This window comes from Cuculus canorus, chromosome 11 (assembly GCF_017976375.1).
Source record: "Cuculus canorus isolate bCucCan1 chromosome 11, bCucCan1.pri, whole genome shotgun sequence".
NCBI lineage: Eukaryota > Metazoa > Chordata > Aves > Cuculiformes > Cuculidae > Cuculus > Cuculus canorus.
Window position 1 is genome coordinate 6,173,922 of NC_071411.1, and position 23,162 is coordinate 6,197,083.

The 23,162-nt window shown below is 47.7% G+C and overlaps 1 protein-coding gene across 2 annotated transcripts; it reads right to left on the bottom strand.

Moving 5' to 3' along the window:
- Nucleotides 1-2,042: 2,042 nt before the first annotated feature.
- RAB7A (RAB7A, member RAS oncogene family) lies at nucleotides 2,043-21,749 on the bottom strand. 2 transcript variants are annotated; one of them, XM_054076712.1, is made up of 6 exons: nucleotides 21,610-21,749; nucleotides 6,402-6,462; nucleotides 5,222-5,348; nucleotides 4,199-4,417; nucleotides 3,535-3,663; nucleotides 2,043-3,382 (listed from the first exon to the last, which is right to left on the bottom strand). In XM_054076712.1, exons 2-6 carry the CDS (start codon nucleotides 6,452-6,454, stop codon nucleotides 3,287-3,289), a joined length of 624 nt encoding a protein of 207 aa, XP_053932687.1. In that variant the 5' UTR covers nucleotides 6,455-6,462; nucleotides 21,610-21,749; the 3' UTR covers nucleotides 2,043-3,286. The 2 variants fall into 2 exon arrangements, with proteins under 2 accessions (XP_053932687.1, XP_053932688.1); XM_054076713.1 differs by lacking the exon at nucleotides 21,610-21,749 and adding an exon at nucleotides 6,894-7,859.
- Nucleotides 21,750-23,162: the final 1,413 nt, after the last annotated feature.

A 23,162-nucleotide genomic window follows, 5' to 3' on the forward strand; every position in this document is an offset into this window, starting at 1 on the left:
GATAAGAGCAGCCCTGCAGAGAAGGACTTGGAGGTGCTGGTCGATGAGAAACTCCACATAAGCTGGCAACGTGCGCTCGCAGCCCAGAAGGCCAACCATATCCTGGGCTGCATCCAAAGCAGTGTGGCCAACAGGGCGAGGGAGGGGATTCTGCCCCTCTATTCCACTCTTGTGAGACCTCATTTGGAATACTGTGTCCAGTTCTGGAATCCTCAACTTAAGAACGATATGGAGCTGTTGGAATGGGTCCAGAGGAGGCTACAAGGATGATCTGAGGGCTGGAGCACCTCCCGCGCGAGGACAGGCTGAGAGAGTTTGCAGTTGTTCAGCCTGGAGAAGAGAAGGCTCCGAGGAGAGCTTATAGTGACCTTCCAGTACCCGAAGGGGCTACAGGAAAGCTGGGAAGGGGCTGTTCACAGAGACTTGTGGTCATAGGATGAGGGGGAACGGGTATAAATGTGTGTGTATGTCTATGTGTTATCTACATCCACATATGGAGAGATAGATGTGGTCATACACACGGACACACATTTTACATTATATTTACATGTTTGTATTTGTATGTGTGAAGGTGTGTTTCTCCTTTTTCTATCTACACACACATATACTCCCATATTTTAATTATTTTATATTTATACAGTTGTTGGGGTATATATATTTTTTATGGTTTTTTTATATATATATATATATATTCAGATGTTATTTCTACATTTATCTGTTTGTTCTTGTTCTCCACACACACGTGCATAGGTGGTGGCAGCCGTTTGGGGCTCCAGGTGTGTGGGGACAGGGCTGGCAGCCTGCCCACCCACAGGGGCTGTGGCAGTGGGTGCTGGGCTGGCAGGAGGGCTCCTACTGCCCATCTGTGACACCATCAGCCCCGAGTATAGGAGGCCGCTGCTTGCCTCCTGCACTGGTTTTGTACACTTGTGTGCATATAATATCATGCTCCCACTTGTAAAAACACTCATTTTTAAGTGGTAAACAGCAACCTCCCCCTGCTTAGCATCTATAACATCCTGTGGCAAGGAGCTCCACAGCTGTTCTACTCCGTGTGCGACACGCTCCCTTTGGGTGGTGTCAGTGCCAGTTTATTTGATGTGAGAGAGGTTTAACAGTGTCTCTTCAGGGCTCATCCACAGCTGCACCATGCAGCCCTTCTGGCCTCGGTTCCAGCACCCAAGGCCAAAGCAGCAGGAGGCACGCGCAGAAATACGACCATCCCTATTCTCTCAAACATCACTTCATAGTTCTTGCTGCCTCCTCCCTTGGCTTGGTTTCCTGCTCCCTAGAATTGTATCTACAGCAAACAAATGCAGAAGGTCAGAGTACGCAAAAACGCAGATCAGAAAGTGGTCCCACCAGCACACGTTGCTATTGTGGAGTTACTTGACATTGTAGACAGGAAAAGCCCAGCTGACTGAGAGAAGAATGCAACAGGATAAAGCCATAAAATAGGATAGAGCACACAGATGGTTAGAAGATTCTTGAAATAACTGGCCTCATTTCTCTGTACCTTGTTTTCCATCTTCCTGCGGGCACAGGAGTAGTGAGCTCAGCCTCTCTAAGCACAAGCGGTCATGCTCAGCATCTAGAAATGAAAGGTTTAACCTCAATTAGGCTGGACCTAGGAAAATGGTGGGCTGGGAAGGGCTCCAGGGTAGCAAGAGCTTTAAACAGCACTGCCCTCCTCTCCACTCTTCTATGAAGGTTTTAATATGCCCAGAGAGGGCTAGAGGACCATGCTCATAGAAGGGTAACCAGATCCACCACTGTTCCTGCCCCTGCAAGCAGCTTCACAAAAAAGCAAAGGCAGAGTTGTCCTACTACAGCTTCAGGTCAGCCAAACAAGCAGGTCCTGCTCAACCCACTCGTGAAAACCAATCTGGAAGGCACAGACTTTTCAGTGGGGAGGAGGCACAACCATCCTTCAAAGGAGCAGGCAGCAGCAGCAGCGGCTGAAATGGTGACTGGAGAGGAAAGGAGGCATGTTAGTGAAGGAAAAAAAAAGAGGGAGGCAGAAACAGGAGTAAACAAGAAGGTTTGTTCTTGTTAAGTTTATTGGCATCATGTTTGTCTCTTTACATAAGAGCTCAGCCTACGTACTAGAATGTAGACCTCTGGAAAACAGGTAGAAGGGCTCCATTTAAGCAAGCTACAAATGCAAGAACAAATACCAGGAAGAAAGGAAGAGAAGAAAGGGACTAGATTGCCAAGTTTTTCCATACCAAAAATCCAGATTAGCAGTCAGTAAGAAGAAAGAAGATTCATAGTCCAGGTCATTCATCAAGAAACAGCTACCACAACCCAGGTGGGAGAGGAGCTCCTTCTGCAGTACAAAGAGCCACTGGAACACCTCAGCTCTGGCTCCTTCTCGCACGCACTTGAGGATGTTAGGAATTAAGCAGTAGGGGAGGTGAACAAATGAGGTCATTTCATAGCTGTATTTAATTTTAAATCCAATAATCCAGTGTGCATATCAATGCTGTTATGCAAATCTGAGAATTTAGATACAAGGAAGCCAGTCAGATTTTCCAGAAGATGAAGCCTCGTTGGCCTCAAAACAAGAAGGCTTACATAGTTCATCTCTACTGTACAGAATACTGCCTCTATCTGGACTCTGTGTCGCTATAGCACACTGCAGGTCACAAGTGTCCTCCTCACTTTCTACACAATCTGTGTTTCAGTACTTGAACATGTAATTCAGGAATTTTACACTAATTTATACATTTTTAATTGGTTGCATATATTAACATGTACTATAAGATTTTTCCTAAAGAAGCATTACATAATACATGGATACTGTAAAAAGATCTGATTAGTTAAAAGTAACAAGCATTAACAGAGATACATACAAAACTCAACCTAGTTGGACTGAGTGCTGAGCTTGCAATGAACTATGGGTAATCAGCCTTTCCAGTTGCAGCCTTCACAGGGGGAAAACACCAGACAGTTAAAAATGTATGTAACTTGTTACACAGATTACCTGTAAACAGTTTCTCTCCATTGGACACCTGGAATTAGATTCAGTTCCAAACATACATAAGAGTTTCCGTTTTAAACTAAGAGAAAGGTCTGTTACCATGAAGTGTGATGTGGATGGTGTAGGGACGTGAGCTCTGAAGTGCAGGACTCTCAGATGCTCATGAAGATGGGTGGATTTTGGCAGCTGGAGATGGAAATTTTCTTTTAATTTTGTTTTAAACACAGAAGAGGGGCTGTGTGTTTGAAGGCCTAAGTGTGATATTCATTTGTGAAGGACTGTGCTCAACCCCCCCTTCTCCCCTCAGCAGCTGCAGCTCTCCGCAGAAGCCTTCACTCGGTCATTCTTGTCTAGTTTGATGGGTTCAGGGAATTCATTGTAAAGCTCCACTTCGGTTTCCTAGTGGGAGAGAAAGCAGGAGTTTGTGCCCACCTCTAAAGACAGGTCCCAGCATGCAAGGAGCCATTCTCAGCTGGGGAAAGCTGCCCAGAGCAGCCAAGTCAGCAGGTAGGACCAGCACTGGGCAGGACACCCACCAGCCCACTCCATACCTGTTTAAGTGCATTTCGTGCAATCGTCTGGAAAGCTTGTTCCACATTAATGGCCTCCTTGGCACTGGTTTCAAAGTAGGGGATGTTATTTTTACTGTAGCACCAGGCTTGTGCCCGTTTTGTGGTGACCTGGATGGACAAAGAGCAGCATCACCACCTTCAGCTATGCAGGAAGGGGGCTTCATTTCCAGGGCAAGATCAGATACCCCTCTTAGCCAACATGAGCTAAGACAGCAGTTTTGACCTCAAAGCTACAGCCTTGATACAGGGCACAGGAGAAGGCTGCTGCTGCTCACCACCAGATATGCTCAGCACTGGGATAAGGAGCACCGCACCCAAGGAAGATGAGACCACAGGACACAGACTGCTCAGGCATCCACAACAGCAGGGACTTGCTCCCATGGAAGTTCTTCAGCAATTCAGGAGGAGGAGAATCAGCTCCCCTTGTGTCTCCTTAGGGAGCTGCCACAATCCTTCCACCAGTGGGCAGGAGCATGCTATGCACAGACATTTGACCCCCCCAGGCAGGAGAAACTCTTCCCCGGGGCACACAACAGCTGAGCCACACTCCCACTCCCATTTCCCAGATAACCCTCCCACGTTCCCACAAGGTCTCCCACTCCAACAATTTGCTGTGAGAAGGTTGGCAAGTCCGAGTACTCACTTGTCTGTTTTCTAGGTCAATCTTGTTTCCCAGCACAACAAAAGGAAAGTTCTCAGGATCCCTTGGACTGGCCTGAATGAGAAATTCGTCCCTCCAGCTGTCTAGGGTTTTGAATGTGTTGGGGGCCGTGACATCAAAGACCAGCACACAGCAGTCCGCTCCCCTGTAGAAGGCAACTCCCAGAGACTGAAATCGTTCTTGTCCTGCTGTATCCCATATCTGGAACAAAAGACATAGTATATAAGGCAGTTCTACTCTGACAGTCGATTTACAACTAGGGCATTCATTTCAGAACTCCCCACAGCATCCACAGCCCCAGCCAGCCTGAAAGGAACACCTGAAGGGTAGGAAATTCCTGTAAGCACTAAGTATCAAGAGGAAGAAACACTCCTCTAAAGAGTTAACCCTTTCTGTGTTCAGTCTCAGCAAGGGACATATCCTCATTCTGGGCAAGCAGGACTCAGGCAGCAGGGTCAGCAGGTGACCTGCCTGCAGTGCTTGGGTGCACTGGGGTACCACCACGGTCCGAAGCCTCTCCTCTGATGGCTTTTGCCATCAACAGGGCTTTTGCTGCCTTGCAGTCTCACTGAGGAGAGATGAAAGCTTCAGATAGTAGAGACATAAGCAGACTGGAAGGTTGATACTATTCCCACAGGACTTGGGGCAGCATGGGTAATTGACCTGACTAAGGAGTCCTTTCCCAGCCCTTTCCAGTTCCCGAACACTAGGGAAAACACATCTTTCTACCAAGTTTTTACCAAATGCTGGATTTTAAACTGGGCCTGGCAAAGCTGCTCTTAGCTGAGTCAAGCTGGTCTTTGCCTTCCCTTGTTCAGCCCATGCACAGATTTGTAGAGAAGCCCAGCAGTACCTACGGCCAAGAGCAGTTCAGTGCAAATGAGATTCACACCCAGTACACTGACACTTGCACCACTGTTAACTACACTGGAGCAGATACTTCCACACAGGCATGGTTCAGGCAGACCCACACCCCTTGCAGCAAGGAGCAGAGTCACTCCTTACCTGCATTGTCACTAGCCTGTCATCCACCATGACCTCTTTTGTCAGGAAGTCTGCACCTATCGTAGCCTTGTACTGGTTACTGAATTTCTTGTTCACATACTGGTTCATGAGTGATGTCTTTCCCACCCTGTACAGAAAGACAAAAAAAGATTAGGTAGGCTGTTTCTATAACAGTGTGAATTAACCACCCTGAACAGAGTCCCTGTGCCCTCTGTCTTCCACCACAACCTCCTGGGCATTAACCCAGGGAAAAGTGCACCCACCTCTACAAGAAGGGGCTTTTAGCAACAGATGCTGAGGCAACATGCTGAGTAAGAGCATTAGCTACCTACAGATATGAAAGATTACGATCTTGAAACCCTGTTTCCCTATCAGTAATCTGATCCTTGGTAAAGAGTATGCATCAGGTTATGATCATGAGGGCAATTTTGGAAGAGGAGGTGCCCCAGAAAAACCCAGTATGAACAGTCATCTTGAGCCTCTGCAGAAGGAGGAGGTGGAGGAACACATTTAAGCTGGCAACAGCTCACGTACACATCTGCCAGGCACCCAGAGATGGAGATCCTCCCCAGAGAGCCAGCTTAAAGGCTCACATGCCCTCTCTGTGGCTGAGAAACACTCCCTGATCAACAGCTTGCTGGGCACAGGAGTATAAATAAGCCTTATGTACTGGGAGTCAGGTTACAGCCTGCATGGCAAGTAACCTATAACAGTGGAGCAGACTCCTTGCTCAACAGCACAGAGCAAAGCCTTTCCTTCCAAGGGGCAGGCTCTAGCTAGAGCAGAGAAGCTAAGATGGCTTAGTATAAACTGTCTCTGACAGAGGCAGAGTTTTAAGAAGTTACCCAAGATTGCTTATTAGCAGTTTCGGGGATTTTATTTACTGAAGTGAAATGCTTATTTCAACATTGCATGTCCTCCTTGCAGAAAGACCATCCAGTTCTGCTACTGGAGTGGTCTGCCCACCATGTTTCCCCTGTTTAATATTTTGGCAAGACTTCAAGATATTAAACTGCAGGGACACATTCAGGACAGAAGGTGGTGAAGAGTTCTTAAAGCTACACAGCAACACAGCTACCTGGGGCAGTAAAATCTCTCCTCCCAGCACTGCTGGTTTCTTACTAGAAGAGCATTGTTCCAGTCAGCTGCAGAGTGGCAGCTTCAAGGATCCTCCACTTACCCAGAGTCTCCAAGGATGATGACTTTCAGTAACACTTTCTTCCTAGAAGTCATCTTTTACACTAGAAAGCAAAAGGAACAACCCCATCAGACACCATTAGCATGTCATTCCTCAAGGCAGAAAGCAACAAGCTTGGAGTCGGAGAAACCCGACTCCTAGCAAGGAGCCAGCGACAGGCAGGGCCCAGCACTCCTGAAACCAGACTCTATTCAAAGCTAGACTTGAGCACTACCCAGGTGGTGGCCCATTTCATAAGCAGGACCGTGTCAGATCAGTAGTGGCAACTTAACACCTAACAGGTAGATGAGCCAAGTGCTTGCCCTTTACAGTACCAAAGGGTATTTTGGATCCACTTCCAGGCCATTTTATGGGTACACTTGCCTAGGCCATCTTCCTAAGCCTCACTGGAGGCAGCGCAGTAGAGACTATCAGCTCCCAACACAGGCTAATTCTTACACATGCTACCAAGTGAGATGCAGAGACATCTCATACCACACTCGAGCTTTTCTGTGCTGTTCAGAAGTTTCCCACTGCAGAAAAGTGTAGAAATTGGCTTCTTCCACCTTTCAGGTTCAGTTTGGAGAAGTGACAGCTCTCTCTAGCAGCTGTGCTTTGTGAAACAGTTGAGTCCCAAAGTGTGGGACCCAATGCAGTGGTTGAAGTGCCTGCAACACAAACATACAGGGCAGCTGAACAGCTAAAATACAAGGCAAACTGCTAGCAGACTCTGTAGCTTTGCTGAGATCATATGAAGCCAACTACTGCCCACCACACCTCTGGTGGAAAGACAACTAAGGACACAGTATCAAGCCTCACAACATTCAGTCTGTTACTAGGTTAGAGGATGAGTTGTTTGCTCAGCTGCATCCTCTGCCGTGACTTCAGTCCACCTTATAAGCAAGTGGCTCTAAATGGGAAACTAACAGTCCATCCAGTTAGCAAGAGAGAGTTGAGCTCCAGAGATTCACATTCTTGCTTGCTCCCAGATCTCCTTCAGATTAGTGAAGTAGCTAGAAGTACATCAGCTGCAGCAGGCCTGAATAAACTTCTGGACATGCTTCAGCACAGTGAGAGCAAGTACAAAGCCTTGCTATTAATGGTTGAGCACGCCCTACCTACCATGAGGCCCTTCTTCCAGCCTCTGAGGAGGGGATGGGGCAAACTATTGCTGGGTGCTGTGGCTTGATCAGATCACAGATCCTGTTTTGATACTGACTTGATCCACAACACAAAGACTCCTTTCTCTGAAGAGCCCTAGAGGTTCTGTACAGCAAGAGAAGCCAGAAGATGGTTATAGCTGTGCTACTTGAGTTCAAAGGCACTTGGCAACAGGCTTCACGTATTAAGAAAGTTCTTATACGGAGACCTGGTTACCCTAAAATTCCCATCCCGCTTCATATTCATAGGGCCACACTACTCCTACTCTTCAGGAGCTATTCTGCCTTTCACAGCTGGAGACCTTCGCTTCAACAACATGCATACATTGGTCTTCGGAGCAGCTTAGTCCTATGCGTTTCTTGGGATACGCAACAGCCAAAGCTGCTAGATAACTGCAGCCTGCTTCATCCCACCACTACAGGAGGTAACATGCTCCAAGCTGTAAGGAGTCCTTGATACGGAGTGCAGTTGAAAAAGGCCTAAACAAATCATCTCAAGCTTTGAGTGTTAAAAGGCATAGTCTTTCAGACTTGACCACCAGTGAATGCTGCAGAAGCTGAAGAAGCCCTCCTGTGGCCACCACAGGCAGAGGTGCATTTACACCTTGTTGGACTGCACCCACCTCACACCTCTAGCCATGCATCTAGATGGGAACCACTGCTGAGAACGGCAGTGACAAGCCACCCAGAGAGGACATGCTGTCCTTCGATGGGAGTTCAGAGATGCCAGAGAGCCTGCACAGGGCAGTTTCTCCAAGTGTAAACACCTCTTCCTTTCCAAGGCTGTCTACACTGGACCGCATTGCTCAACAATCCAACTGGCAGTCCAGCGATACTAAGCCAAGATACAGCCAGCTGAACGCTGTCAACAACCTCAACATCTAGTCCTGCTTCTGCTCTTGGCAAGATCCACACTCCATAGCTTGTCTCCCTTATAGCCGTGGGGAGAACAGACCATGTAAGCTCCTTCAAGCAGACTGCACCTCCTGTGTTTTCAAAGCATGTAGCACAAGTGACACTTGTGCTAGCCAAGTCAGAGTATCCCGCAGCACAATCAGCGCAGACAGAGCAAGAAGCAAGTGAGCCCAGCTTTGAAAAAGCTTAAAGACAGATGTGTACACTGAGCTGTCAGAAAACATCTGTGTAGGCTCAGGTCCAGTGCGAGAGTCACCTGTTTTCCTCAGGACAGAGGAAAACAACTCGCCCTGAAGTGACTGTGCCAGAACCTAACAACATGTACTGCTTCTATTTTCCTCTTGAGTGTTTTTAGTATTGCTTTCCCCTGGCTGCTGCAGCTCACTGCTTCCTGGTATTTGAAGCAGCTTTGGACAAGCTGGCATTAGTTCTCATGCTCGGGGAGGGATTTGCAGAGCCCTAAGTTACAACACTAAATCCCACTGGATGCTTAGCACCTAAGTTCAACACAGCCTGAAGACCCACTTATGAAGGGAGGGAAAACTGCTCTGTCAAGTCTCATTACCTTGGAAGTAGCTCAGCTGAGCAGCCACCAGCAGACATGGGGAGGAAGTCTGAGTCAGAGCTGACACTGCCTTCTTGTCATAGCTGACAGGGTACCCTGCCAGCAGGAAGGGCTGTTACTGCCTCATGCACACCGGTCAGGTGCAACACTCAGCTTCCATCCCAGGTGATGCAACGGATGTGAGCCACAGCACAGGAGCTGCCTCAGCACAGCATCTGGTTTGGGCCATGGGACACTGAGAGGCTTCAGTCCTGCCAGGGGCCAACAGTGGATACAGCCCAGAGTTTGCCACCCCATTCTACTAGGCTTGATCAATGCTACTTCAAAGCCCAGTCAGTTGATGAGCCAGGTGCTCTTATTAATGTTCTCTACAGGTGTTAAGAGACCAACACTTCAGAGTTATTCCTTGCCCAGTATAAGTGACCTTGCCTTTGGAGAGGATACTGCATCTCCAGGTCTTGGAGAAAGTACCAGTGTTCTAACCCCCAAAGCCTTCCTATAGAATGAAACTCCTCTAAGTTTAAGTAGCATCAAGTTGCTCTCTAGAGCACCACCTTTGCTATTTCCCCTTACCCTTAGCATGTTTTGTGTGGCTAAGCAGGTCTCCTACCACAGCTCCAGCCTTAAAAAAAAGCTACTGGTGCTAAAGAGAGGTCTCACTGCTCCTGGTGAGATCTTCAATCTAGATAGATTGAAGACATTCCCATTACATTAGCTAGGGATTTTTATGAAGCAAACTCTAAGGGTCAAACTACTCCAAGAACAGGATACCACACCTCCTCCAATGTTTGCTTCCAGACAGCATTTAACAATCTGAGGTACTAGAAGTGAAGCCTTACTACAGTTTCCTTAACATCACACAAAGGATTTTGGTGACCAGCAAATACATTTTCATAGCAGAGGATGCTTCCACACACAGTTCAAGTAGGCTCAGGAATACCTCACCTGATCCTAGTTACAGCATGCCATTTCCTGTGTCAGCAGAAGAAAGTGCATCCAACCAACCCCAGGCCAGGTTCAGCACTCAAAAATTTGCTTGCCTGAAGTCAGAGGTAGCTTATGATTATCCCCTTGCTAACAGAGGCTGTTTCTCACATTACACAGCATTGAGTAGGTTCATTAGTGCCTTGTGCCCCAGGAATGGAGACCACAGACATGCTCTAAGTTACATAGATCTCATTTCTGGTGAACCCTGCTAGTACAAAAGCAAAGGGAGACCAAGAAGAACACAGCTTTAGCTCACAGATGAAGCAGATCTGAATACCTGAAGAAGCAGTTAATTCACATGGGAGTTTCTCCAGCCACATCGGCAAGAAACAATAAATTACTGAGCACAGTCTCCCCCACACTCTTGCAAAGAGCAAGCTCAGCTCAAGTTAAGATCAAAACTGCAATAGTGCTGAGTCAGTGGTATCCAAGTCTAACGCTGTTTTGCTCTGTATATGTAGCTTGTCTTGCTTTACGATATTTGGTATAATTACTCTAGAGCAGCATCCTGCAAGAGTCACAGAAGCCCTTAAGATGGCAGTGTGCAAGCTCGCAGGGCTCACATTCTGTCTAGGAGCATTTTTGACAAACATTTCCTTTTTCAAAGATATCATGAAGAAAACCACCCTTGTTAAGATTTGATCCAAGACATCAGTTCCATTTCATACTGTGTGAAGTCTCTTGGAGCAGTGTCACCTGCATGACTGCTCAGAACAGCGTACCAGCACACCCAGCTAGACCTGCTCAGGAGCCACAAGAAACTTCACAGCAGCATCATCCTCCTCCTGGATTAACTGGTGCAAATGCAAATGCAAACACACAGCTGCCTAAAACAGGAGGGGAGTCCTTCCACTCAATTTTTAATGCTTGTGCCTCTAAGCAAACAAGCTCATCAGACAAAGCCTGGAAGAGGATGCTCTCTCCAAGGCAGAGTTATTATCTTTGCAAGGCTGGCCTGCTGGAGCAGCAAGGGAGAACCCTAAACACCTGACCTGCACATGTTACTGCCTTGGCTGATGTGAAAGGAAGAGTCAAGAACTGTTCTGTGAAGCTCCATAGGGCTATACCTCCTCAGATTCAAGAAGAAATAAAGCCCATGCCAAATCTAATTAGGCTTCTCTTGTTGCTTCAGAGTATATCAGAACCGTCCTTTTGCTTGCTATATTAAGACAGCTGCTTTAACTCAAAGCAGAAATGGATGGTTAAGGATTCCTTAGAGACGCTCACATGTGTCAAGTCACAATGCAGGCACTTCTATATTAATTAGGTTGGTACAAGCAAAGAACAGTAGGAGCTTGCACTGACGGCCCAGCAGATCTTAGATTAGCTATCCTTTAACAGAAGTAGGGCTTGCGACAGGAACACCCTGTTAAGTTGTTCACGGACAGTTTTAGCATGCAAGTAGCTAGCCTTGGGGAGGGAATCTCACCTCCACAGAAGACAGCAGCTCCCTAAGCAGCAGCATATCCATACCAGTTTTGAACCCGCTGACAAGCTGCTGGAGCAGTCCTTACTGTATCAGCTTTGCTATTAAATAGTTAAAGTTACAATCCTAACCAATAACCAAAGCAGGTTTATGCAGAGGCTAGAAAAACGGGGACATCTGACCAGGAGTTCTCTGCTCCTACCAGCTTGCCATCTGCACCTTCTGCTAGAAACCAGGTGAATGCTGAACCAAGACTGCTGGACTGCACCTCCCACCCTGTTTCCTTTGCCAGGAATATTTAACACTGCCAACAGGGCACAAAGCAGTAGGTGAGCAAGAATCAAGAACAGCTAAACTCACTTCAGTGCTTATGAATAGCTAGTTCTGCTCCTCTGTCCCAACAGGTAGCACAAGAGAAAGGAGGTGCCCACAAAAAGGCACATTTGTACCTGAATCACTGCAGGTCTGTTCCGGGACCAGTGGCTGAAGCAGAGCACTCACTTCTCCGCTATGTCACAGGACCTTTAGCAAAAGCACCCAGCCATGAGAAGCCAGTCTGGATAGAGCAGGACTCCATCAGGCGATACCCCACACTGCAGTGGGCTCACCACAGTGACCAGACTGAGCAGAAGACAGCCACACTTAAACTGTGGAAGAACCTTCTGTCCTGAAATGCAGCTAAGTGTTTCCGACACAGAAACACCACCTCTGTTCTCTCATGTGGGGGAGGCTGCAAAGCATTAAGTCTCTGTACTACACCAAAGAGCTATTTTTATTTCCCTCCCAGTGGTTCTGCATTTCTTCAAGGAAACTGAAGCTGAAAGAATGATTCAGGACCAGCTCAGTCAGATTGAACCAGTTCCTTCCCAGAAGCAGCAAGTTCCCTAGCATGTTTAGTACCTCAAGGGGTTATGTCTGCTTAGCCCCTCAGCCACTGAAACGAAACGCTCACTGGACACTTATCCTGATCAAGCACATCAGAGCACCACAAACCACTTGCCCCATGGTCACATTGTACCCTGCCATGATTTATCAAGCCAAGCTTAGCCAATGCTTTGAACAGACACATGAATCAGTCCAAATTCAGCTACCCTGAAAATGCAAGGCCTCATCCCAAGGAAAGGCAGATACCTGCAATTGCCATGAGTTGACCAGGATCACAGTTCCCCATTGCACAGCACCCAAGTGGTCCAGCCAGCCTTTGTACCAAAGCCCCCATCTCCCATTGCAGTAGGAGCTCCAGGTGGAGCTGAACAAATTTTACCAATACAATTTAATAACAGCTTGGTTCCAATTACTTGGACACACAAACATTGCTAACAAGGTGCCTGCTAATGCAAAACCACAAGCAAAAGTCCAAGCAATTCAACATGAACACCTAAGACCAGCAGATATCAACCTTTAACATCCCTCACTTGCATTCTCCTGAGTGACACAACAGCCCATGAGCAGAGCAGAAGCCCTGTCCTTTCTGCTAGGAAAAAGCTGAGAGCTAGCCAGAGGACAATCAGCCAGGACTGTTACTTTCATATGAACATGGCTTAAGACATCCCAAACTGCCTTCAAGGAAGAAACTAGAAGTAAGCCTTTGACTTCGACTGCTACAGTCTGCTTATTTTCCTTACCAAACCTGAGTGCTCCATGAATGGAACAAATGCCCAGCATCCTTGTGCTGCTGACCACTACAGAAGCACACAAAGCTTTAACAGCAAGTCGAGTCTTGCGTTGACAAAGGCTGCGCAAGCAGGACATTACCCTTTTCCACTCTCATGACAGGTCTATCAGTAGCTCAGCTTCCCCAGATGGCTAGAAAATCCCATCTAGGAAAGCCTCACATTTAGTGGGTACACCTGCTGGCTTTGTGCCTTGAAAGCAAATTAGGAACACTTGTTATTCGGGTTGACAACTTGTGCAAATCACTCTTCATAAACAGGTTGCTTTTTAGGTCAATGGACTCCTACAGTCCATAGTCAGAGGTGCTTTCAGACCTCACTGATGCACCACAGAGAAGCAAAGTAAAGCCCACTCCAAAAGCAGCTGGCAAGATATTCCTGTGACAGCTTCGCAGAAGGGTACACTCTACTCTAGCTGCTGCTGTATCAGTAGAATCTCAGAACTGCTTTCCACCTCCTTCCTCCCCACACATTTACATTGCTGTTCTAATCAACATATTCCTTCCTGCGGGTCTCCAGCTCAAGCACAGCTCATTCTTCCCTCCTCAGGAGGAGCAGCTAGGCTGCCTGCTGCTTACTGCAGTTTCACCAAGAGCAGGCTTCTATCCAGTTGGTGCCTCTCCCAGCCAGCCCTGCAAGGCAGGAATTACCTTTGTCCAGGCAGCTGGGAGCCTCAGCTACAAATTAGAGAATCCTTGCGTAAAACGTTATCTTGCAAGTTGTCATGTGTAGGCATGCTGTCCAGTGCCTCCCACCACCACCTGAGAGCTTCAACTTGTGGAAGAACAACCTAGAGCTTTAGACACTTACTAGCACGCTGACACAGCTCAGACCAAAACAGAATCTTAAAATATCTTTCAGTACCCCAGAGGAATCTGCTTTTTATATTACAGCTGTCTGCAGTCAGTTTCCACCTTATTTTGAGGGTGGAGCTGCAGCCTCCAGTGCAGTGCCAGAGAAGCTGCTCTAGAACCTAGTGAAGCTCAGAAACCAGCCAGCTACAGCTCAGCCATGTGGCCTTGAATTCTGTTCACTGGCTGCTTCAGTGGGAGCAACAAACTGGCACAACATGGTGCCAACAGCCATGGTCAGAACTAGCCACCAGATGGATGAGACCAGGCCTCCACACACACATTGCTGCATCCTGTTTCTGGACAACACTAGGACAGCTCAGTTCTAAAGGGAAGGAATGATAGGGCAACATGCAGCTTGGGGAAGTGTGCAGGAAACCCAGCTAGAAAGCAAAAGCTATGGAACAGTCGTGAGCAGAAAAGGCTCTTGGTGCAACCAAGGAAGCCCCACAGAGCAAGTGCTGGGGAAGACACACCTTTCAGAGGCAATAAGATTTTGGCTTGCCTCAGACATGCCCTTGGTCCCCAGCTGAAGGCTCTAGGATGCATCCCTGCTGTGAGCTCAAAGAGCTCCTTGAAAGAGGAAACACCAATGGCCGGTTTTCCAGAGTGCAGATGATACAGGGAAGGCAGAAGCAATGCCACTAGTAAGAGCCATGTCTGTAGAGGAATCACAGGATTTGCATGTGAGAAGGGGTCTGCCCTGCCAGAGAGAGGTCTTAGCTCAGCTGTGGCTGTTAGGGCTGCGGGTGCTGAGATTTGGAGAGCACTGCATTCCTGAGAGGCACCAATGCACATGATCAGTCAGGCTCTAAACTTGAGTTCTTAAAGCCAAGTTCTCCAGTCCAAGCCTCACTGATTCACAGCCCTGTTATACCTCCCGGCATTTCTCCAGATCAGAGTTGTTTTACGCCTGTGCAATGTTAAAGTACTAGATGTGGCCCTGAACAAGTTTCTAGCTCTAAAGCTGCCACTATTAATTGTGACTCCACCCTAGGAAAGTCCAAACTAGGTAGGACTAACCCTCCCATCTAGGAAGGGGTAAAGCTTAGAAACTGATCTCTACAAGTTTAGATATCACTGCAGCCACCTTCTCTTTGGAGGAGATCTCATTGATCTGACTATGTGGTTTGAAAGTGAGACCAAAACAAGCACAGAAATGCATTTGCTTACAGTACCCAGGCAGATGTTGTCTCTGCATGTTTAGTCAGACAACCAGTGTGCTTAGAAGCTGTGGATGTCATTTCTTGCCATCTACAGGAACACCACCTTGCCCAGACTACTGCTTAGCCTAAGATTACAGTGGCACACACAGGCTTTTCTATGCAATAAACACCCAGAATCAAACAGAGGGAGGTAAAGGAGTGCAGAAACCATTTCCAGCTATGCTGGACAGCCAGACTGGATGGATCACTTTGCTTCTCAGCAACCTGAGGCCCACCACCATCATCTCCACAGCAAGTAGCAGGTATTTGAAGATGGCAGCTGTGTGCAGGACAAGAGCACAGGAAGACCCTTTTAGAGCAAATACCACACAGCAACAAGACCAGGATTCCCAGACAGAAAACCAGGGCTGCTGAAACCACAGTCTTCGGGTTATAAGAAGACAGCTGACAAAGCCATGCTCAGAAGCTTCACCAAAAGCTGGATGTTTACAGTTAAGTCCACAAGTTCAAGAGCCCCTATACCACAGGGTATCTTTCTCCCAAGAACGGCACAGATACAGAGCCCTAACAGGCTGACAGCAAGTGTGTGAAGATCTTCAGCTATCCTTTTGGAGGCTCCTGGTACATTGTAATTCAAGAATCAGTACTGTGCCCCTGCCTCCCGGGTCAAAGCAGTTCTCCTGTAAATTCTACAGGATTTCAGGTAGTTCCCAGCTGATTTTCCCTAAGAATCAAGCTGTCACAAGAACAGGCATGCTTGCTTTAACACCCCTCCCCCTTTATCAGGGCAAGCTCAACTTCCCCTATTCTGCCCTGAGGGAGACAATCTCAGGATGTGGGAGGAGATTTGAGCACATTGCTGGCTGCTGGGAGACACTAGGCAACAAGCCATGTGTCTTGACTAAGGGCCTTGCCTACGCAAAGCATTTCAGCTGTACCGGTATAGCTTCCATGTTGCCATGCCTCTACCAGAACGGTCTCCTCAGTGGAGAACTGCTAAAGCAAGACAAATCTTTTACTACTAATGGGGACACAGCTATGGTGCCTATACAGCCTGGTTCATACAGCCGCATCCAACAGCCACGCAACCAGCGGAGCCAACCAGCTGTTTAAGAAACCCCTATATGGGGACAGCCCAGCATGGTTCTCCCATCAGACCATTCTACTGAACACAATTCCTCCATCACTTTCTGTAAATCAAACATAGTGCCAGGGCAGCTGGGTTCTAATCTTCATGTGAGAAGATAAGGCCGACCAATTCAAAATATTGTTGTTTCTTAGTGACCTGGCTAACTTGCAAAGTTGTTCGGCATTTACCAGATCTGACAGTATTTTTCAAGTACTCAGATTAATTTCTAGTTTTGTCTACAGTTTGCTAAAGTTTCACACATTCCTGTCATGCTTTCAGTTTTAAAAACATAAGTAGGAGATGTTAGATAACCTTTGCAATGGTAAGCAAAGCACAGATCTAAGACCTTGTCAGTGGTAAACAAGCCTTGTTTATCTACTCCTGGCTTCTAGCTTCCCGCAGTTCCTAGGTGCTGGGCAGAAAACAAGTGACTAAAGGGAGACTTTGACCAAGGTTCTGGCCTTCAAGTCAAATGATGGCCCTCAAGAGGCCTACCAGACCTGCAGCTTCCACCTGAGGTTCAGATCCGAAAGTCAGTATTGTCTCCTTCAGCACCAGGAGCTTGATAGAAGAGACAGGACAAATACTGAAAGGAGACCCTACTGCCAGACAAGTAGATGTGGAGACATACAAGACACTAATGTAAAGAACCTTACTCCTGTACATCTGTTACAGTAATGAGTCTCCTACAGAGGAAGCCTCTTCTAGGGACAGGATGCAATCTAAGAACTAAACTCTGATCTGTGAGCACAACTTCAGATCCTACACACTCGCAGCAGCTCTTACTATGCTAATGCAGTTTGCAGAGCAGGAAGGACAAGTATTTCAGTCCCAGTCCCAGAATGGGAGTGTAACAGGTAGCTTGCCACGACAGCTTTGCCAGTGCCTAACGAAGAATTCCTACAGCACAGACTTGGTTTCAGACTCACACTTCATACCCTCGCACCTCTTGCACAGATCCTCCATCAATACTTTACCAGCTCAACTATTCTCTTGATGAAGCTCCACAAAGATTCAAAAAAACTCACTGAAGTGATCTGCACAGTGAGATTAAGAGAGCAGTCCTGGTAAACTGCATCTTCCTGCTGGGGGGAGGGAAGGTCAGGTCTAGGCACGCCTCAGTTATAACCACCTCACTGCTCATGCTGGAGGCACTGTTGCCACTATGCCAGTTTGGACTTCAGACATCATTATCCTTGTCTGGGAGCAGAGAGGAGGAGATAGCTATAGAGCCAAGTGACTCAGCCCACTTAAGGGAGACAAGCAAGAAGGAGGTTCTGTTCAAGAGGATGCCGCTTCCCAGCTAGAGAAAGATCAAGGGTTCAGCACAGACTTGTTAGATAAACTGGTAGCCCCAGCAACCAAGGTCCAGGTACTCCAGCGAGGTGCCTCTGAAGTTAGCTGCAGGTGCCCACCTTCACTTTCATCTACCACTTTGCAGTTTGTCTGCCAAGTGGCCAAAGTCACAACATGCAGCAACACAGGACAGACTCCAGAAAAACAGTGTTTCCTTAATTGTCAGTATACAGATCTACTCAATTCCACTTAGGAACTTCTGCTTGAAACTCAGGCAAGTACAGTTACAATTACCTAAAGCTGACATTTAAAGTAGTTACATAGAGGCAAGAGCAAATCACTTGCTACATCCAGAGCCTTTAAATGATACAATTAAGAACCTGTGCCACAAGTTTCCACTTCAGGAGGGGTGCAATGTCTGAGATCGGATTGAAGTTTCACTGCCCCATGAAAACAACCACAGCCTCAAGACTTGATGTCTCTTGCTAGGGCAGCCTAGGCTATTTGAGATCAGCTGTAAATCGACACACTCCAGCGGCCTTGACAAGCTTGGTTCCCTCCCCAGCCCTGACCGTGAGTTAGCAACAGCAGTGTTGACACAGCTTCCCCCATGGACAGAGCGCTCATTGCTGGCACCAGAGAGGAGGAGCAGTCTCACAGGAACAGCGCTAACAGCAACAATGACATCATCACAGCAGTTCTCCACCGAGCAGAAAATGCAGCAGCACACCGGGTTCAAATGCTGCATATCCATGAACAGAGCTGGAAGTGGAGAGTAACCATGTGACAGACGGGTATTCCTTCGCTGCCTGCTATTTCTGAGTGGCACATGTGGAGTCACTGACCTTGGGCACTCATTTTGAAGTTTTATTCACAGTGCATTTAAAGGGAAATATGATCTTCAACAGAGCAGCCAACTGCAGGACTGAAAATGGTATATTAGCTATTGTCATTCAATTAATTACCCATACCTAATCCAGTTTTGAAGTATGCAGTCCATGCCTGGACTGTCACTGCAGAAAGTGACCCTTTTATCCTCATAGTCCACGGTCCCAACTGTGTCCGAAGACAGACTGTTATACAGCAACCATAAGAGATCATTTTAGGGAGCTGCAGGGAGAAGCTAACCGAACTCCAACTCATCAATTAAACTGCAATTATCAAAACAATGCTGTGCAAGGATGAAGTACTCCAGCATCTGAAGGATGCAGTACAGCCAACAGACGAGCAGCAAGCAAGCGCACCAGTGCCCAGCCAAGCTCAGCATTTAGGTAAGGTCTTATCTGGACTTCCTTTCACTCCCTTTCCCTTTAAATGACTGTACAGTTCTGCAAGGGAATCTTAGGTCCAACAGGCCCCAGGAACAAGGGCTTAAGAGCAGACCAAGTCACAGCTGAGCAGAAGCCCAGAAGACATTGAGGAACACTGGCAGCATGCAAGGTGAGGATCCTGTAATCATTTATCAAATCATCAGTTTACGTCAGTGACTGAAGAAATGGGTATATTGTAACAGCAGGGCCAGCTACCAGCCAGTATCTGCGAGCCCACACCCACCAGTTTTAAAGAAAGCAAACACTCAAGTCCCCTGTTCCATAGCCTTTATTCCCAACCCCAGGCTTGCCAAACACCTATATATCACAGTGCAGCATTTCTTAATGCTCCCTAATCAAGCACAACATTTGGCTGTAAACAAAATCACTTAAGTTCTGCATAAATTAGTCTCATTTTCACATAGAAGTCAGACCTAAACCCTATACATGTTGGAGACAAAGCTATTTATAGTTTTGCACAGATGGTTTGATTGTAATTGTCATGTTTCCTCAAGGACGAGCTTTTCCAGAGATTTGCTCGAACAGGTAACTCACATGACCTTCCAACACAAGATTCTTAGAACAGGAGCTTTAAGAAGGTGCTGCAGAAATCGAATTTGATAGCCCTCTTGCCCCCAGGCACTTGTTTTGGGTAGTCAACTAAGCAAAGTGCTACCTTCCCTAGGGGATTTCAGAGGAGGGCCTATAGAAGAGTTTGTACATTTTCTACCTTCAGTTAAGGATCTATCAATGTTGTAATGTGCCTATGCTACTCAGTTTGATTCACTGGCTTTGGTAGGAGACCAAGAATGACTTTAGTGTGGTCTCTGCAACAGTTATTTAAATTCTTAACCTTTGCCTTCAGGTACCACTCTTAGTGTGCCATATTGAACTCTTAGTAGGGTATTTGAGGACATGGACCACTGCACACCACCACAGGGAAGACGAAAGTAGTTACTGCCTTGCACCTTATCGGTTACAGTCACCACTGCAGGTTAGGAGAGCACAAAACTGCTACTGGATTTTAAAAGTCTTCCTTACTGAGGGGTCAGATTAACCCCATCTTACAGCTTTTCTGCACCAGAAGGGGAGCATTAACATACTACCACAGGAGGGGGAAAAAAAAAAAAAAGCAGCACTTGAATGTAACAGTATTAGAGCCGCTTTGGATTTTGAGGACTCAGGCCAGGCATGGTGGGCCTACTCATTAGCTCATGGAAGGCGAGTCATGTGTTCAGTCAGCTGTTGGAAGTCACAAGCAGGAGGGAGAAAGAGAGACAAGTATACTTGTTCTTCCTGAATAAGTACAGCAACGAAGCCCTGACTATTTAACAGAGAATATTCAAATGACTCCACCTACTTTAACCTCAAATACAGCTACTGACAGAACAGAGTACATCAGCTCCAGAAGCCCGGCTCTACTGGAAGCACAGCAAGGCTACAGCTTCTATCACACACCACACCAGTACCACCACAGCCCATGAAGACGGCACAGCTGCAAGTAAGCCAGTAAATCCCAGCCAGTCACACACTGTGGCCCAGATGGTTACATGCCATTCCTTCAAAAAGGGAGCTCTCCAATTGTCCCCAGCCCCAATTCCCACACTGAAATGCAGAGTGGTAGGCAGAGGCCAGGGCTGGCCAGCAGCAAGTCCTGGAAGCTTTATTCCATACTAGCAATTGTCAAACAAAGAACAGCTTGCTTACAGCTGGGAGGGGTTCGTTCTGTCATGTGGTCTCAGTTTACATATAAAAAGCCTCATACACACATACCACAACAGCTCTGCTTGTCAGCAACTGGTTTTACTTTTCGGGACATAATACTGAGAAATCCAGCTTTGCTTCAAAGGGCCTGGAGATACTAGGGAAGACACTAATTTTGATGCTGAGGTTACCTGTCTTCAGATTGAGATAGCCTCCTCACAGTTGCTTTACTACTAAAATAATCCCTCTATTTAGAGGGAAGACAGCACAGCTGCTTTACTTAAAACTATTAGGTATTTCCATACTTATTAGCCTGCGTATACCTGGAGACTAACAACATATCTATGATTTAATTTACCTTATTATACACTCACAGCCAAAAGCACTTCCACCATCCACTCTAACCCTTCTTAGAACTGACTCAGGCTTTACACATGCCAAGAGCTACTTTCGCAATAACCGCCGGTCCCCTCAGCCGCCTGTTTTGTCAGGTTTATTGCTCCCAGAGCTGCCTGCTCATCTTAAAGGCGATACCCACCGACCACCCAGTGCAGCATTTCACCACCCCAACCTGGCGCTTCCCCAGAGCCCGGCGCTCGACCCGCCCTCGGCCTCTAGCTGCCCCAGAGCCTTTCCCCGCACCGGGAAGGAGATCCAGCAGCGCCGCACGTCGCGGACAAATCGCTCAGCTCCCCAGGAGGCACCGTTTGCGGGCCCTTCACGTCTCTCCAGAGCGGCGACTCGCACAAAGGCCTCAAGAAAGGCGCACCCTGGCACAGGCCCGAGTGTACCCCTTCCCGGGGAGCCCCCACCGCCCAGCGCCGTCGTCCCACCGGCAGCGCCGGGCCTGGACACACACCGCCCTCCCCGCCAGGCCGAGCCCCGCTGGCGGAGCCCGGAGGCGGCGCCGGCCCCCCCCGCCCGGCGGTCCAGGAGCCAGGGTGGAGCCGCCGCCTCCCCAGCCCAGGCCCTAGCGTGAGAGCACCCCGGTGGCCACAGACGCGACCCCACGGCTCAGCACGGGCTCACCTGATGCGTGTGCCGCGGCGCCCGCCCGAGCCTCGCTGCCGCCCCCCTCTCGCCTCGCTCGGCTTTAATGGGCCCAACCGCCTCCCCGCTTTCACTTCCGCCTCCCCCCCGACAACTTCCGGTCACGGGGCCCGCCTGCTGCCGTGACGTCAGCGCGCAGCCCGGCCGCCGGTGCGAGGGGTGTGGGGAGTGGACAGCGTGCCGCCCGTCACGTGACCGCGGGGACCCCGCCGCCATTTTGAGTGGGCGAGGACAGTGGGCAGAGCGTGTGGGGTGTGACACCGAAAATACGGGCGATTAAGCTCCTTAAGGCACGTTCTGGAGTTTTAGAAAGCGAGCAGACTTTATCAGGCCTGGGCAACGCGAGGCAGTGATCTCCATCAATTGTGTGCAGCGAGACAAGCTGGGATTTCCCCAGAATATAAATTTTCCCAAAAATCTTATGCATATTTTATTACTTTCCAAGGTCTAATTTTAATGTTATTATGAATTTCAGAACAGTCAAAGCTTTTGCTAATTTGGAGCTTTGGCTCCAGGTCTGTCTGACCTTGCATTTGAGATAGGAAAAGACTGCAAACAGAAGGATTACAGAAAAAGACACCTGTTCCACACAGATCACAATGAACACAAGACTCTACCATCTTCAAAGAACAAACAGTGCAGAAGAAAATGCTGTCTGAAAGAAAACATGCTATCAGAGGGACATTCTGTCTAGCTTTCAAAAAGTACAATGACTCAGATGAAACTTAACTCTGCTTTAGCTTAAATAAAAAAAATACACTTTTTGTAATATTAATATACTGCTTGTATGAGTTGTGGTGCCCCACAAGCCACGTCCCCACACAGGGACACAGAGGGTGGGTCAGAAAGGACCCACCTAGTGTGTGGTATCACAAACACTGCAGCACCAGCTGCTCTGGGAGGGCTGCGGGCAGAAGGAAAGGGCTGGGGAAATGTTCCCACTTCATGGTTTCAAGAGTAAAGGGCACAAATCTGTTCTTTGGGATTTCTTTCTTTGCAGTGGGAATGTGCAGTGAGGTTGTAGCAACAGCATTTGTCAGGAAAAAAAAAAAAAGAGAAAAATCAAAATATGGCAATTAAAAGAGACATTCAAGTTGATTTCTCAGGCAAAGTATAGTTTTTGGATCAGTACTGCAGGGAAGTACAATGGAGGCTTGGAACTGGATGATCTTCAGGGTCTCTTCCAACCAAAACCATTCTGTCTATGCAAACTCTGGCACCTCAATCCATGAGGTAATATTCACCCTGGTGGTACAAGAGAAATCCGCTACTTCCTACCCTGCCTGTTGGCAGTAAGTTCATTTTATTATTCAGCAATTACTTGAACATTCTCTTGCGTTCATCCCAGTCACATGATATTGTGGGTTTAGTTAACCCCTGAACTCAGGAAAGCAGCCACAGAAAGAAAGTATTTTTAGAGCTAATTAAAGAGATAAAAGGACTGAAGCTACTTATAGCTACATTAAAATCACTTGTGAGCCATACGCAGCAGACGGCTTCCAGCGCTGTAGGAGACAAGGACTGATCTGCAG

Bases quoted from the DNA above. Each gene is read 5' to 3' on its own strand.
- RAB7A (XM_054076712.1), bottom strand. From the start codon at position 6,454: ATGACTTCTAGGAAGAAAGTGTTACTGAAAGTCATCATCCTTGGAGAC. The intron at 4,418-5,221 runs GTAAGGAGTGAC...CTTTTGTTCCAG, and splicing joins ACAGGCTAGTGACAATGCAG to ATATGGGATACAGCAGGACA. The intron at 3,664-4,198 runs GTGAGTACTCGG...TTGTCCATCCAG, and splicing joins TTGACCTAGAAAACAGACAA to GTCACCACAAAACGGGCACA.